The sequence below is a fragment of the Neolamprologus brichardi genome, chromosome 4 (assembly GCF_056152115.1).
Source record: "Neolamprologus brichardi isolate AB-2024 chromosome 4, ASM5615211v1, whole genome shotgun sequence".
NCBI lineage: Eukaryota > Metazoa > Chordata > Actinopteri > Cichliformes > Cichlidae > Neolamprologus > Neolamprologus brichardi.
In genome coordinates, this window is record NC_142107.1 from 15,966,956 (window position 1) to 15,984,965 (window position 18,010).

The window sequence follows — 18,010 nt, forward strand, 5'->3', positions numbered from 1 at the left end:
AGTCACACTTTTCAGATGAAAAATTATTTTAATTCTCAAGATGATAAAAATAATTTTGTGAACTCTGTAAACCATTGCATAACTGTAGTGTAACAATTTAACAAGTGTTAACAAACTAGTAATACACTACAGTAAATATGCGGTACACAATCCTCAATGTAGAAAAGGAACATCTAGTATTCTAAGACTTGCACCTGTTTTTGTGTTCACAACACAAAAATATCAATATATACCAACAGAATAATTTCTACAATTATCAGTATAGAATTTCCTACATATCCATACAGCTCATCACAAAATAAGGGACATATGTTTTAATCTATAATGTCTAAACCCACTTACATTAAGTAAATAGATCCATGAAATGCAGTTTCCTCAGATTTAACATTCTCTAACAAATCACTGTTTTACCCTGAGAAAAATACATTTCTTTCTTTATAGTTATTTTATGATTATGCTAACAAATAGAAACTTGAAAACTTGCATTTGTTTAAGTTCTAATAAATTTTATTGAATAGAAGTTCACAACTAGATGCTACATCATAATCAATTAACTGCGCTCCATAATATCCAGTGACCTATTCATTGAAATTCTAATTTAGAGCAATACATTCAATATTTCAGGGTTTCAATGTTAAAATAACATTTTTACTGAAATTTTCTAAAGTACATGGAACAACCGGCTCCACATTAAGATCATTTACTTTTGACTTTACACTAATATTTCTTTTTTACTTAATTTGAACAGCTCCATACATGTACAAGATTGCATAAATCTTCTGGCTCCATTTTTATAATGTTAAAAACAAACAAACAAAAAAAAACCAACAACAAAGAAGACACAACAACTAACAATAATGCAAAATAGATTAAACTATTCCAATGCAGAGCATAATGATACATCTATTACAGTTCATATACAAGATTCTCCCTGTTTGGTGCTTTTCTTTGCAAACTGTTGGGTTTCTGATATCAAATGACAAATCCACATCAGATCTGTGTGTTCAGTGGTCGGGCGTTGCTGTGTTTTCTTGAAGTGCATGGCAAATACAGACGATTATCAGTCAGTTAAAAAAAAACAAAAAAAAACTGCTTCATCCTCTTAAACTGGTGAAGCAAACCTCATTAGATTAGCCTTTTTCCTTTCAGCTGAAGTAGGCTGAATGTATGAGACATTTAGCGATCACATTATGGTCCACAAAATACTGTAAGGCACTGAACTTTTGATTCCAATTGAGCAAGTTATATTTTGTCTCTTCAATTAATCCACATTACAGAATTATTAAAAGGCACAGACACATTTGAAAGCGTAATTGGTCCGAGAGAAAAAATTAAAGAAATCTGAAGAAATGTAAAGCAAAACCAAGCTGTGCTTCCAAAGAGAACGTTTGATTTCTTCTAGAAATTTTTGGCAGGTAGACTAGTCTCTAGAGAGACTGAGGGTCAACAACAAATTAATTGGAATTATGTCTGTATCTGCCATTGATGCGTCACAATTGTCATCTGTCCCCGGGAAAACAAAAACTAATTTGGACCACGGCTTTAAGAAACAGAAAACAGAGTCGGATAAAAAGAAAGCACCTTACAGGCCTAGCATAACAGTACACAATGCTATTCATTTCCAAACCGATTTTTATGTAGATAAACAAAAATCAACAAACAAAATTGACTTCACAACAGTAGTGAAGTTTATATGGCCACTTCAGAAGCACAAATGTCATTCACCTTTGACATTCCTTCACTGTAGACAACAATTAAACTTACACTGAATCCACGCTTAAGGTCAGCATGTGCTTGCCAGTACTGCACAATGTGCCATAAACGTCAATGTATACTTAACACAAAAATCAAATGTACGAATACACATTTTGTAAGGATCTGACCCATGCATTTATAATCATCTGCCACTCACTATGACAAGCTTTAGATAGAAAAAAAAAATTACTGTTAATGAACATTAACTATTTAAGGTACTAGGTGATTTACTTTTTAAAATCAATTTCACTTTTCATTAATGAAGACAAATGATGAAATGTAGTAGAAAAGAAATAACAATACAGGTCTTTGGTAAAACTACAAAACATGGGCTCAAGTCTGTTACTGTTGTAAGCGAAAGCCACTGGCAAAGTCCTGTTATTGACTCAGGATATACTGAATGAAATATTAACGCAAAACAAATTACAATAAATCCATCTAAAAATAGAATTCCTGCCACTCACAACGCTGTCTCACATAGAGATTCGGGAAAGACCGAGCTATGCTGACAGCTACAGGGTGATCTGCCCAATACTCGAGTACTTGTCTGAATTCTGTTCAAGGGTAAATTTTCCCCTCACAATACATAATTGGACAGCTACTAGACCACCGCTTTGGTTCATTTTTAGATTTTTCCCCACTAGACATCATTAATTTTGTTGGCTTCACAGGCAAAACAAAACAGACCAAAAGGATACTGTGAATTAGCTGCACTGTACACTGCTATCCAGTGTATAGGGGGGTGGGGAAACAAAACCAACCTTCAATCAATTCAAATAAAAATAAACAAAAAAGGGACCATCTACTGTAGTGCAGGTCCTTGACATCATTTTAAGGATTTACAAAAGTACTGAAACTTAGACTGAAATGAATTTACAAATGAAGAATTCAATTTGAAACAAGAAAAAAAGATTAAGTCAAGTTAGATGCAGAAGACATTATTCCAGGATCTGAAATCTGAGCTGTGGATGCACAACAACATTCAAACATCTAAATGTTTACAAGAAACTACATTAATACCTTTTCCAGTAGCAGCGAAGCTTGCAGAAGTTATTAAGCCTTAACTACACTAAAATAAGTACAAATATTCTGGCAGTGTGACACAGTGCGAACATTTTTTTTTCTTTTTTCTCCTTTTGTGTAGCTGGTTAATATATCGCATAACATGCAATACATGAAATGTTTAGCCTGCCTTTTATGCTTTAATATAATCATGAAAATCCTAAAATACCATTAACCTTTCTTGATATTTTTCCTCTGAGTTTCTTAATTGTCATCTGTGTAAATGTAAACAATGCATTTTCCCATTTATAAGTAGCAAAAAGTGTACCTGGAGATACATGACTTTCTACTGGTTTTAAAGCAAGAATAAAAAGGGTTTTTTTTGTTTGTTTTTTTAAACACAGTAGAAGGTCATCTGAATTACGGGAATCTAAGCACAAACCCAACGCAGAAAATTACTATGGAAATCTTCATTCACTGCAGAATCATTACAACAAACCCTACTGAACTGTTTAAAAAAAAAACATTTTGTATGTTGCTGTATAAATTCATGTGGCCTAACTTTGCATACTCCCAAATCTTAAACCGGAAATCTATATTCAAAGACTGAAGCTGCACCAAAAGAGCACCACAACCAAGGAATGAGTGGGTGAGTGGGTAGGTGGAGGGGAAGGTTCATTTCTAAGGGCAAAGTCAGGACACAGGCACTGACAATTTTCATATTCAATCATCTTCTGCAGAAATACTTAATGGAATTTGGCCAAATACACTGGCATATATTTATATTTACACACATATAGTCATAAACATGTCAATGCCTCTGCAGAATTAAAATACACATTTTGCAGAAAACGCGTGCACAAGCTTTGACTACTTGTGTTTGCGTCGACAATTCTACACATAACCTTTTGAACTAAGGCAAGGCACTTTAGAGTTAGAGGCCGATATGTTCTAGACAAGGTCAAGAGGCTAGATTCCTACAAAAAATAAGAGGAAAAAAAAAAGTGGGAAAAAAGGAAAAAAAAAACATCCCAGTTTCAGGCTTATAGCAAATACAATACATGCTTCTCTAATGGATAGGCTATATAAATTTCTACAAAACAAAACTGATTGAAAAACAGCCTTAACATGTAGCATGTGCCTTACTGATATTACAGCTGCTGGTTATGCCTAAAATGCAGTTTAAATTTGCACTTATTTGATTGAAATTTTTATAAATCTAGCTATGAAAGTAGAAACTATTAAGTACTTTTTTTTAAATGAAATATTAATATGTAGAACCATGCTATGATCTAACAATAGGAAACATGAAATATTCAATTATGTTTCACAGTACACACAAAAGCTTCAGACATTGTGTAGCTTATTATGTAGAAAACAAATGTATAAATCTAAAAAATAAAGACACAAAAGAATACCTACAAAGCAGCTTAAAGCAAATTTCTATATTTATATATATTTATATATACCCTTGAATAAAGTCCCAGGTCAACAAAGTGCTTTTAATAAGAAAAACTTCTTCAGAAAGTTGGTCAAAATAATGATGCTTGACTGTTTGCATTTAAAAAAGAAAGTTGGTGAACTTTTATTTGGGAGGCTTTAAAGAAAATATGACTTTAATTAAAGAGGACTGCTTTAAATGGTGTTTTGAGATTTTCTCTTGATTTAAAGATGACAAACCTAGTATTTTATGAATCTGTTTTGTACTACAATGAAAATGTGGCTAAAAATGAGAGGTTTTCATCACATAAACAGTTCTCGTAGTGCTGTGTTTAATAATGAAATGTATACTAATTCAGCTTGACACAGACCTGCTTTATGGTTCTCCATCACATACACCACCAGTGCACATATTGTTTTCCTGTTCAGACTAATTGAGCTTAAAACAAATATGTGATTCCTGGATTAGACATCAGTCACTTGGTGCTAGGATGTCTGCTTTCTTGAATGGTTTCCAAATTGTTATTTTTTGATCCGGATGAGGTCCTCTGTAATTAAAGACATATCTGCTTTGAGTTTTGCTCACTTTAGGTTTACCATCAGCAGAATAACCTCAGCTTTGGATGGCCACCATGTTCCCAACATTTGCCAATTTTTGAGATGTCACCCTAACATCCTTATGGTTCAATGCTTTAATGTTTATTCACATTAAAGCAGTTCATAATTGTAAGTTATAAACATTGCATTTAGATACAAACTCAGTCCTAAGTCCTAAGTAAGCTTAGTAGCAGACTTCTAATGTATAATTTTGTATGTACTCTTGCCTAGGTGGGATAGTAGACAGGTGGCTGTGTGCTAGGAGGACCTGATTTTATATCCTGTACAATGTTTTAATCATGATTCCATATTATTCATTAACTAAGTGCCTGGTTTTCATATAGAAAGTGCTTGGCTATTTGATGTCAAGTGAACATAAAATGAGCAAAAACCACAACAATTGAATCCCCATATGCAATCTGATTGATAATACTATTTGTTTGGTCAGTCAAACACCATTTCATCCTAACAGACACTGCTGTGTAGAAAATTGTAATATCTATTAGTAGTTTTTCAAAGGGCTAATTGATTAAATAGTACCTTAAGTAACTGTACATCACCACTTCAATATTTTTGTTCTACAGTAGGGACATTCTGTTTTACTAGGTGCACAGTTCTCACAGAGTACATAATGTTGGCAAGGCTGCAGAACAATGCAACGATCATGCTTTTGGCAAACTATACATTTCTTTGACTGAAGCTGATATATTACCTGTTGGGGGAAGAAGAGAATTGAGATCAGCTGCAACTTAGGGAAATGCAGTTCATGCAGACTTTTCAAATAAACATGCTTGATGACAAACATGGATCTGAATGACAGTCTGACAAACTGTTTTAAAACTAAACCGATGCTACAAATGAAATGCTGTGTGTGCTCTGGGCTTTCTTACCCCATCTATAAGGTCTAGGTCATTACGCAGCTGACTCTGGATGGAGTGAAGCTTAGACAAGGGGAGCTGGTCCAGCTCTCCATAGCTACGTAGAAGAGGTGTTCCAGGGGTGCGACAAAGCGCATCAAAGTCCCCCTGGAGCTCTTTCAGCTTGCGCTCTGTTTCTTCCCATTTCTGTTCTGCCAGCTGCCGCTCTGCCTCTGCTGTCTTTGCTTGCTCCTTTGCTTCGTGAGCGTCTTTCTGGCAAGCTTCACAGGCCTGGAACAAAGGTGAGAGTTGAATTTTAAAAAAAGTATAAAAGGGAAATCACTCTGGCACACAGTCAGTGTGTATACTTACTTGCTTCACCTGATGCCAGGCCTCCTCAAATTGTTTGATCTTCCTCTTGGCCTCATCCAGCTCTCTGAAAAGGCGGGCCACATCAGCACTGGTGGTTGTGGAGGTTAGGCTGCTGAAAACTGGAGATGGACTGGGTGAAAAGCTGCCACTTACAAAGTCCCAAATGCTGCTAGCTCCTCCGTTCAAGCCTAGGGTGAGCGACGTGTTAAGATAAGAGCGATTTAGATTAAACAAAATCTTGGTTGCACTAACTTGTGTCACTTTTTACACGATCCATCTCTATTAGTCATACTTTCAGCTTCACTACTGCACACAGAACTAGATTAAACACCGAAGGGAAGCTGAAGGAAGGGGCTGATGAAAGCAAATGCTTTCCAGCTTGCTCGGGGGAAAATGCGATCAGCTTACCCAGAGAGTTCTGGGAAGAGGAGGTGGGTGTTCCCAGAAGGCCGTGCTCTTGCTTGGCTAGCATGTTTGAAGGTTGATTTTGCTGAGATACTGTCCCAGACAGCAGGGACTGTGACAGCGACTGGGAGAGAGAACTTAGAGGGGAGGTGGAGAGCGATGATGAAGAATTAAAAGAAGATGATCGTGCCAATGAGCCAGGAATGTTGACAGGAGCAGATCCACTTAGCACCCTTTGACCTAAAGGACAAAGCATATACAGGTGTTCTTTAGAAACACACAAATCCTAATGGAAGGATTTGTGATGAATAAGTGCTTGAAACATATGAAGTGACCTTACCTGCCATTCCCACACTGTTATCTTGATCCTCTAACTCCTTATCAAGCGATGCAACATTAATGTCACTAAAGTTGAGGTCCAGTGCGGATCCTGACGGGAAACAAAACAAATCTGACTGAAATTTGACAACAAACTGCAGAGTGACGGTCAGTTCAAGCTGTTTCCCTTTGTTTCGCATACACTTACCAATGACAGACTCCACTGTGTTGCTCCCTGGATAGAAAGGAGTGGCTTTTGCATTCATCGTTGATAAGGTGGTGGGTGAGGAACTGTCTGAACCAATACTAGAGGCCAAGCTTGATGTTATACTGGAGGTAAAGCTTGATGCCAAAGGGTTCACCACAGAGAATACAGTATTTTGTGTCTAAAAGCAAAGCACAGTAAAGCGTTTAATTCCTATGTTCTCAATTACAAGTTTCATAATAAAATAAACACATTATCTAAATGACTCACTAAAAACAAACCTGTTTTTCTTGGTCCATCATTTTTTGATCCAACTGTCCTTTGTTCTTAATCTGGAAATGATCAAATGGCAAAGAAACAGTCTATTTCAGTGCCATATCCTTTACATCAAGCCAGTATTAATCAAAATTATTTTATTGCACCTGCCCTGGACTAACACATTTTATCTTAACCATTTTTCACCGTCCCTGCACTTAGGCTTCGCAGCGCTCACGGCTCTTGTCATTCTGATGATTAACATTTATGGAGCAACTTTCTTCAGACTTGCCTTCATCTTGTAGCACTAGCAAATCGTGAGTGCAGGAGACAGTAACATTTTACTGTGAGTGGAAGTCTTCTATAAAGCCAGAAAACATTAAAAAATTCCCTTTAGGGGAATTCTTAGCAAGGAACTATAAAACCACAAATGCAGTTTAAGAACCGAAACTATTTGCTGGTCAGCTTGATCATAAGACAATGCTACACTTCAGAAGATTTGACATTTCTTTAGACGAACAGAAATGCCATAAAGTGAGCATATTATGTTCATTTTAAAGTCTAGGGTGTGGTTTGTGGCTCAGCTGCAGGGGAGCGGTGGAGACTATTTTTATGCCATATTTTTATTCTAGGGCTCTAATAAAGCAGCTTTCCATGATTCACAGTTCTAGTTGTTATTTCATCTTATACTGGGCCTTAGTGTAGTGTCTCAAAAACAAAATTTTAGCTCTTTTTCAATTGCTTTAAAATGACTTTTAAGTGTCCTGTAATATTCGACAGGTGTTTAACATTTAACAAGTCATCATCACATACATATAGTGCATGTACGTAATGGGATATTTTAAAGAAATCAATGACATGACAAGCAAACGATGAAATACGAGGAAAAGGGCTTGAAGTGGTCAAATTAAAATGGCATGGCAAACAATAAACGAGTGACAAATGGCTGCGATAAAAGTGTAAAGCCCTAAGCTGTGTGTGGGGTTTAGTTTTCCCGAGGTTAGAGAGAGCAGTCTGTGTACCTGATCTTCACGTTCAAAGCCCGGAGCTTTGGGATAGTTAGACGTCAGAGATGAGACACTGGATGTGGTGGACTCTGAACATGAATTACTATTATTTAAGGATTTGAGCCTGCTGCTGATGGATCCCATTGGGGATAACAAAGTGTCGCTTCCTGAGCTTGACGTTACAGTTGAGCTATTAGAACATGAAACCTGAGAAAGACAAGTGCACATGGTCTTATAAAAACGATGAATACAAAAAAATGACACGAAATAAAAACATCACAATGGATGAGCTATGAAAGTGATGACAGAGTTCTCAGACGTTTGAAATCAAACTGTTTAAAATTGTGTCTCGTGTGAGTGAGAAATGGAGACAACCTACACTTCCTATTTGTCCATTGCTACTGGCTGTGCTGTTGGTGGAGTTTCCTCCACTGTTCCACTCACTGACTGGACACTCTGAATACTGCTGAGAGCTCAGCTGGGACTGAGAACTCGACTGTATCGCTGTTAGCAATGAGCTCATGGTCTCTTCTGTAGAAGGAATTCCTAAAAACATATAAACATAATATATGTATATGTTAAGTCTCAAAAAACCCTCAAATCCTTTTCACTGTACTCAGATAGTATTAAGGCAAACGTGCACTTACTTTCTACATGTGCAAATGCACAAAACGGTCCTCTGGGACAGTATCCAGTCTGGCGCATGTCATTGCATTTGGTGGATCTGTAGATCTTGGGAGACAGAAAATCAGGATTATAAAGAAATAAGATGAAAATGTGTCTCACTATAGAAAACTAACCACAGCGTCAGTCTCATCAACAAAACAATATTATGGTTCATACATTAGAGACCGAGGAGATGAGTGATGTAGCCACAGTAATATGACTGTAATACATGAAATCTGTCTGTGCGTTTGTTTCTTCGTTAGCAAACTCCTTCTAAACCATCAGGAGTTAAGCAACTAAACTTTGCAAGCAGGTACACGTTGGAACCCTGGAGATTCTTATCTACATCAGATATTATGACATTGTTGTATTCTCTACCAACCACACAGAACTAGTTAAAATAACCCAACTTTGTCATTTTTGCACCTTACAGGTTTTATAAGGTGTTATCACTGACACCTATAAGGTGTTATGCTGGATCAGGTGACCCTGAACCAGCCAATAGTTATGCTACAGGCTTAGGCTCCTGGGGGGCTCTCATTCTATACCACTACTGCATTTACTTTTTTTACAAATTTTTAAACACTGGCTTTTGTGCTTTTTGATTGTTCATGGGGGAGAGGGTTGGGGGGGGGGGGGGGGGGGGTTTGGATTTATTTCTGATATTGTAGGCTTTTTACTTACAATAAACAAAATAAATATAAAGCACTTTGAGGAGGCAGTTGTTGTAAACTACTGCTAGATAAATAAAACTGAATTGAATCTATATCCACAGAAGTTGAATTATGCAGGATCTAATGCCATCATGTTGCCTGGAAACCGCCTATCAATGGGTGACAATCCATTTTTAGCCTTTCCTTCAGCACCTTATGAAAGCTTCCTATTGTTTTAACTTCACAACAACAACAACTTACATCACAAAAATTTAATTGTACATGCCCAGCAACAAGGCTAAAATTACTCTGTTTTTCCATATAAACAACATCCACCAAGCACTTGTAATTTTTCTCAATGATACGTGTATCTGTCTGGCAAGAAGATGAACAGGGAAAGAAATACAGTACCATGGACATGTACTAGTAATGAAAATGTGTAATAATCTTTATTATTATAATCTTAATTTTAAAATTAAGATTATAATAATAATCTTATTTTTAAAATAATCTTATTATTGGACATTTTTATTTTTTAAATGTAGCACTAACACCAAATGTTAATAAACCATTTGCAATCTGGTAGATATGTAGATGAGAAATAGGTTAAAATTATGGGAGTGAAAGCGTTTTTTTCTTATAAGCATCCCTATGAACATTTTGTTGACATTTCACACTACTTCTAGGCAAAACTTAATGCTCAAAAATACATCATATTATGCATTATGGCCATTGTATTTTCACTCTAAGCTTGAAAAACTCACATCATGACTAAAACAAACTTAACTCACCTCTGGATGAAACTGCTGTTCGGTACGAGAATGGCAATACTGGCAACTGTCTCCACTTTCACACTTTGAGGGCTCGCCCCATTCATCACCGTGCTTCACATTAGGGCAAGGAGTTGATCTGCATTCAGAGTAGGCAGCTTTAACATTTTTGAATTAGAAGCCTTCATATTTTAACTTATACGGAATGAAAACTCACCTGTACTTGAACTTTCGAGGATTTCTCCTCCGATCTCTACTGTTGTGGTAGTGGGGGCAAGCATAGCCCTGTCTGCATAGTCTGGGTGGCTTAGTACACTGATCTGTTTTATAATTGGCTAAAACAAAAGTGGTATCTGCAAAAAGAGGCATCACAGTTTACTTTCTTATCCCTATTACAATGAAAAATAAATAAATAAACAAAACAAATAAATAAACAATGTTGATTTGATTAGCATTCAATACAACAAATGGCATGCGAGTTGGAGTTTCTAACCTTGCCACCGGGGATCTTCCGTCAGAGTTTTTTCAATCATAGCTTGGCTGGCTAGCACACCAGGCTGCAAATCAGGAATCCCTTCCCCAGATCCCAACTGTCCATTTTGGAGGGCCTCTTGTGCTTGGATTTCTCTGTGCATAAAGAGTTAAAAACATTTTTACTCAGTGTACCACAAAAAAAACAAAGCAACAACAACACCAAAAAACACTTTTAAAGGAAACTGAAAAACACTCTGAAGGGGAAATCTCCAAGCCTACTCTCATAACCAGTCAAAAACAAGTTTCAATCAAATGATAATTGTTTACTTTGAAACTCAAAATACTACACAAATAAATATAAAGAGACCCCATATCATGGACTAGCTGTATATAGTACATGCAAAGGAAACTGCAAACCTACGGCCTGTGGGCTGGAATTGGACCACTAAAGGATCCAACAGGGCCCACTGTAATGGTTTTTGAGAGTAAAACTTTTAAGGGATTTTGGAGAAGTTACAGCAGAAACACTGACAATGATGTCATTAAAGTAGTAGTGTGAGCTGGTAATTTCATCTGAGTCTGAACCATTGTCACTTTCACAAAGACAGACAGCGTGAAAACCAAGACCCTGTGCCCACACCCTTCTTTCATCTTCAATAGTAGCATTTCTTTGTAATGTGAGTATAGTCCATGCTGGAAAAAACAAGACATGATGTCTTCTTTTTCTTTGTAACTTGTTTTATAAATGACTAGCTAATTGTTAAATGTTAATGTTGTCAGGCTGTCTTTACATGAGAACAAAAGACAAATTTGGAGGTGTTTCTTTTTAACAGGTTGTCATTGATGTGTTTTACTTGTCCAGCTCACATGAAAGTCAGCAGAGCAGTACATGACCATTACTCATGAGGGTATGCACTGATTTAAACAGACTACTTAAGCTCATTAAAACATATTTATATATTATAACTTGTTCAGAAAAAAAAAAGTCTCTACAAACCAAATCCACACATACAAAATAGCTACTCTGCACTGCAGGGGTTTAATGTAGCTCATTTGCTAAGTGCATTGTAAGCTCTGAGTGAAAAGTCTGGCAGGCATAAAAGAGGCCACTATTTGCTTTGCATGTCACCTGATATCATAGACTGGAGGTCGGAGATCATGTGGCCCATGAGCAAAAGCACAGTGGAGGCCATTCTTCACACAATGCCCTCGAGCATCTGTCTCATGGATACAAGTGCCAGTCTTGTAATATCGTAGATGGTACTTGCGCTCTGTGTCACCAGTGGTCCGGTGTAAATAAGGACAGCTAAGAAAAACAAAGAAAACATTCACAACTTTCACCAGTTGATCCAAATAGGATATCTGAACAGAAACAATCTGACAAGGCAATGAAATAATATGCAACATAAAATGTCCAAAAACTATACATATAGCACAAGTACAATTATTTTAAAATGCTTCATCCTTCTTCGATTATTAATGTTAATGCTATAACAAGTCACTATAAATCCATAAGGACTATAAAGGAATTCTTATAACTGTACATATTTTAAGATTCTGCTGTAAGTGCAGGGCTCTGGAAATCTAGAGTTTTAAAATGGGAACTTTGCAGGCCAGTGATTGACACTTTTAACCTTGATGTAAATGTTGCAATCTGTGTACCAACCACACAGGTTGCAACACACTCTTCCAAGCAGCTCTGCAGTTATCAGTGCTCAGTTCAAAAGCCTGCATCTCTGACCCGTATGATATGGGGTATAACGGTGCATTAGTACCTATGGATTTGCAAGATTGCAAAGGCATCAAAGCTAAAAAGATATACTGGCTTTAGAGCAACATATATTCTGATCCAAATCACAAACTTTTTCAGGGAAGGGCTTGAATATTTCTGTAGGGCATACTAAACCCCAAACTTGATCTGTTGCACCGTGAAATAAAAAATACAACAAGGAAGATACAGGAATGTTGAACATAATCCTATATCAGACAATAATATATCTTATATTTATTGATTTAATATTTAAAAAAAAAAAAAGACCCTAACCTAATAATATCAAAGAATATGTTTAATTAATATGATTTTCCCTGTGGTTCCAAAATGTGTATTTTTTTCTTTTTATGATTTCAGAGCATTTTTTTAAATAGTTTACACCATTTTATTTGGATGACATATCTCTTTGAAAGCACTCTTCTTTTTGTGAAAAGCATTTACATGCATACATCATTTTATTCATTCACTGTATTCTTCTTCCTGTTGTTTTAAAGTGCCCCTTGTAGTGGATATGTGTGTGATACTGGATGGGGATTTCTTTTTTTTAAATAACCCCAGTTATTTACACTCTTCCTGTCTAAGTGCCACATTAAGTACCACCCTGGTTTTCTATTGGGCACACCCCATTTTCAGGGACAATGATTGGCTTTAAGCCACATGACCATACACCCAGCCATCTGTGCTGTTTCTGCTTTCATGGATATGTATGTTGGCCATATAGAAAAGCTTTTACTTATTTATTTAGTCTGCACACATTAAAATGTTGCCTACAGCACGTTTTATAATGATCCTGAAGGCCACAAGCTGAATCAGTCAATGTTAAACTTGTTCTTTATACACATGTTGCTTGAGCTTTAATTGCTTCAGACTTTATGTTTTCCTCCATACATGTTGGAAATAGGTGAAGTTGCGCTAAAACGCTTTATTCTGTTACCACAATGCAGGGCTAACACACTACCAATGCCTCAAGATATGTAGAGCAAATAAGCCTCTTGAATGAACCAAATTTTCCTTTCTTGAGCAGTTGCTATAGCAACACATAAGGTCATACAAAAATAGCATCCATTAGTAGAAGAGGAATTGTAAGGATTGAATACTTTAATCATTTCATTTTTTTGAAATAATTTCTATCAGGCACTCGATTAAATGCGCCGTCACAATTTCCTGTCACACCGAGAGGCTGCTGTCTGTATATACTACTCGGCGCAAATTATTGCATTAGTATTGGGAATGTCACTGCAACCCTTTAGCAGCTCGATAATTAAACTTTCACCTCACCGAGAAGCGCAGCCCTTAAGCGAAACCATTTCCCCCCCAGGGACAGCCCACAAAATACCCAACACACAAAACTACAGATGTTCCATAATCAGTAATCACATATTAAACTATAAATGGGGCACTGTGGTAAATGGATATTTCAAAAATATGACGCCTGGAATATAAATAAATGGTTGTGTGTCAAATTACACAGCCTTTAGACAGAGGTAATAGCAGAAGCAGTAAATATAATGCTAGGGGCAGAGTCAGCCTCTCAAAGGCTACGTTCACACTGCAGGCGAAAGCGCATCAAATCCAACTTTTTTGACCCTATGCGACCCACATCCGATCATGGTATGACAGTGTGAACGGCACAAATCCGATAATTTTCAAATCCGATCTGGGTCACTTTTGTATGTGGTACTGAATCCGATACATATCTGATGTTTTAGAAAGCGACTGCTGTTTGAATGGTCATGTCACATTAAATCTGTCTTCTACGTCACTGACACAAGACAGACGGCAATTATCAGCACCGGAGAAGCGCCCGATAAGACATCGCGAACACTTCCTGGCTATCCAGTGAAACTGTTGGGAAGACAACGTTGAAGAAACGTGAATATTTTATTTGTACTGTATAATCTGCAGATTCTGACAGAAATCTGCAACTACCCTTTGAAGCACCGCTCCTCTCTTAAACAGCAATAAGGATAATTATTAGGCCACATGTAAATAACAAAATAACTTTACAACTTGAAGCAAAATTGGGAAACGTAAAGTCCGAAACAAGTCTTTATATTAAGGGCCATCAGTCAAACAATATCGTTTGGTCTGGGTCTAAACAGAGCGCGTTGTGTGTGACGTCTTCTTTTGCGCATGAGGGCCGCTTTGAGGGTTCACACTAGAGCGCGTTTGCTGTCACATTTTATTTGTAGTGTGAACAAGCAGACAAAAAAATTCGGATTTGATCAAAAAAAATCGGAATTGAACATTAAGACCTGCAGTGAGAACGTAGCCAAATAGCCCACTTCAAGGACAAGAGGGTTTGCTCTCATACTACACAAAGGGCAAATTCTATAAATTATGATTTATCTGTTGTGTCCCATCATTTTGCAGTGGCTACATTTTCAGACAGTCATAAAGAGCTAAAGGTCTCTGAAATAGCTCTATTATTTATTCATAAGAAAGAACTCACACTGTTCCAGTGAACATCAACATTAGACCACAATTCCAGCATCAGTGTATCTCTAAATATTACATTAACTGCATATTTTTTATATTATACGTAGTAAGTGTATGAGACACCAAAAGGCAAGGTGATACATCGCCAGTGCAATGCTACATCTGTAATGTGCTGACAACATCTGTGGCAAAATTTCTCCTTTACAAAAGGGATCTAAATGGTAGATGCAGCCAATTTATGAGTTAATAATGGCGCAGTAAAGATATGCAGGAATGTTTATGTCTGATCTGCACCTATCTGCACAATGCATGCAACACTGGTGTGAAGTCATGCAAGGCCTTCATACAAAATTGGTAAAAAGTTTGTTTAAAAAAACAAAACAAAAACAAAACATACATACATACATACATTTAAAGGATTCTGGCCAATATATACTAATAATGGAAATGCCCCCCCCCCCCCCCCCCCCCCCCCCCTTATTATCACTATCAAACTTGAACTGTACAATTATGGCCAAAATGCTTATCACAGTTGCTTGGTTCTATACTGGGATTGTGAATATTTAACAAAATGATTGATTCATTTTTGTGATTTAAAAAAAAAAAAAAACTAACAAAAAGATATAAAGCTGTTTTTATATTCATACTGCATGACAAAACTATGTAAAAAAAATTTTGCATTCAAATAAAACTGGTCCTCATTCAGTGAAGCTTTTAGAAGAAAAATATTGAAAAAAAAGAAGCCCCAAAATAAGTACAGCTTTTACTTTTACATTGTGCTCCATTAATATTCATTTAAAAATTCTGAGGTGTTGTGTTATACACCAGACCGAAGTGCACCTTTTGAAGCACAATAAAAAGCCTTTCATGCAATTCATTGTACCTGAATGATGAACCTGAAGTTCATTTTTATGGAGGCACGTCGTTGCCCAAACAGAATGTGATTGCTTTGATGATTTTATGGAGTCTTTGTAAAGTGGATGGAACACTGAGTAGTTGTGCTGCTTTGTGGCGCAACACATCTAGAAAAAATGCTGCAGGCTTGTTGCATTTATTAACATCACCTGCCCTAAATCCAAAGCATTTCTAAAAAACGGATGATGATCCAACTTCTAGGAATGAGCTCTTCACTTTCTGCTGTGCTGACAGACCTTTTTAACGGTTTGTTATCTACAGTATGTCATCACTGCGGTCCAGTGCATTTAGGAAACCTGAGGCTGTGTAAAGCGCTGCAGGTAACAGCTATGATTGGCACAGGCAGACATGTCGTGAGGGAGAGTCTGATTTGCTCTTGCTTTATGTTCTATTGGCGAAGGACGTATTTACAATATCAATTAATCATCATCATTTTATTGTGGAAAATCAAAATCACGATTGAGATTAATATTCGATTAAATGTGCAGCCGTATATCAGAAACACAAAACACTGAGTCGTTTTTTGATGTACATTTCTAAGCAATACTGATGTTAAAATTAAACACAAAATATGTTACCTAATGCTGGCATCATTTTTTCTTATTTACTTGTTATTAATTTCATTTTATATGCGAGACAAGGACATGTTCATTATACATAAACAACTAAAATTCTTTAAAACCTTTCAAGAAAGCTATTTTGGTCATACAGCCTGAAAAATGTAAAACAGCACATGACAAGAGTAAACTGAGATAAAACAAACATGCTTCTCATCCCAAACATCAAACGTCAACAGCTGCCAGGACGCAGTGACACACTCATGTAGCTGCCCTGACTGAAGTTGCGGGACTTACTCATCGCCATCTGGGCAGATGCCTGTGGTCTCGTCGTACTTGGTGCAGTAAACGTCGGGGCTGTAGTTGAAAGTCCCGTCCCTTCTTCGTATGGGTCGCCTTCGTCGCTGGTTGAGAAAATGCCAGTGAAAGCACGTAAAGGGTCTGTGCTGCGTACACTTGTGCTGGAGGAACAACGGGCACTGCTCTGTCCTGAACTCCTTCAAGTATCTGAAACAAGCAGGGCAAACACGAAGCGGGATTTAAACGGCTATCCGCTAGCAAGTAAGAGCTTAGCCAAGGGAAAAGTTTAGCAGGGAGTCGTGTTGTAGCCTACTATACATTTTGGGTCAGTAGAGTTAGCTTGCTATGCTGATTGAAGACTACGTATGTTTTTCGTCGTAAAGCTCGTACAGAGCACCTGAGCGTACGTCTATAAATGTGCGTAGCAAGAGGGAACTCAAAATAAGGCCGAGCTATTTACAAGCGGACTGGTTAGCGAGTTCCTGGCTAATCATTTAGCGAACCAAGTTGACGGTGTAATATCAACCAGACCCATCAAAACCCTTTCATCAACAGCACAAAACACTTCAAAACGATTCCGCTAACGGTTGGCTAACCAGTTTGGTGATTTAAGATCCTAGAGTTTCCTGTATTGACGCAGATGTCTTTAGCGTACAGTCGCTGTCTGCTATGTAACGTTAGGTAGTCACAAAGCCAGGAAAAGCACCATGTTTTTAACGCACGCACAGGAGTTGAGGAATGCTGAAAATGCACGCGAGCAAGGGTGCGCGTTCAAACGAGCATTTTCAGCAGCGAACGATTTTGTTGTTTCTTTGCAGCAGCTTTACTCACGTATAGTGGGTAGGTTTCTCGGTTTGAGGAGACGCATTGGCCGCCGTTTTCGAAACCGACGGCATTTTCAGTCAAAACAATGAATTGCGCATGCGCTCGGATCTGTTGCTCCAGTGAATGCATGTTCGCCTGCACGCCAGCGCACTGCAAACACCAAACGCGGCCGCACGGGGGCAGTATGGGGGCACTGTAATCATGGAACGATGACTCACTTCACACACTGTTTATATCTTATTCACATGCCTTTGTTACGCCTCATACCAATATACCCGTATTTGTTTGTATTGTACTTAGATTTTTATTCGTTTAGATGTTTCATGATATTTCAGTCATTCTTTTTTGTAGTTTTTACCTATGGATATGGCGTTCTTTCTTTTTCTTTTGTATTTATTTCTTTTTAATAGTCTGAACAGCTGTTTTG

The 18,010-nt window shown here is 37.3% G+C and overlaps 1 protein-coding gene across 6 annotated transcripts; it reads right to left on the reverse strand.

Moving 5' to 3' along the window:
- Window positions 1-8: 8 nt before the first annotated feature.
- Window positions 9-17,679, reverse strand: unkl (unk like zinc finger). Of its 6 annotated transcripts, none has more exons than XM_035910913.2 (16): window positions 17,590-17,679; window positions 16,756-16,965; window positions 11,906-12,082; window positions 10,796-10,929; window positions 10,520-10,655; window positions 10,324-10,441; window positions 8,861-8,945; window positions 8,593-8,759; window positions 8,229-8,420; window positions 7,233-7,283; window positions 6,955-7,132; window positions 6,769-6,858; window positions 6,432-6,668; window positions 6,024-6,211; window positions 5,685-5,942; window positions 9-5,506 (listed from the first exon to the last, which is right to left on the reverse strand). In XM_035910913.2, exons 1-16 carry the CDS (start codon window positions 17,652-17,654, stop codon window positions 5,351-5,353), a joined length of 2,442 nt encoding a protein of 813 aa, XP_035766806.1. In that variant the 5' UTR covers window positions 17,655-17,679; the 3' UTR covers window positions 9-5,350. The 6 variants fall into 6 exon arrangements, with proteins under 6 accessions (XP_035766806.1, XP_035766805.1, XP_006798227.1 ...); XM_035910912.2 differs by having other exon boundaries at window positions 6,769-6,879; XM_006798164.2 differs by lacking the exon at window positions 8,229-8,420.
- Between the last annotated feature and the right edge of the window lie 331 nt (window positions 17,680-18,010).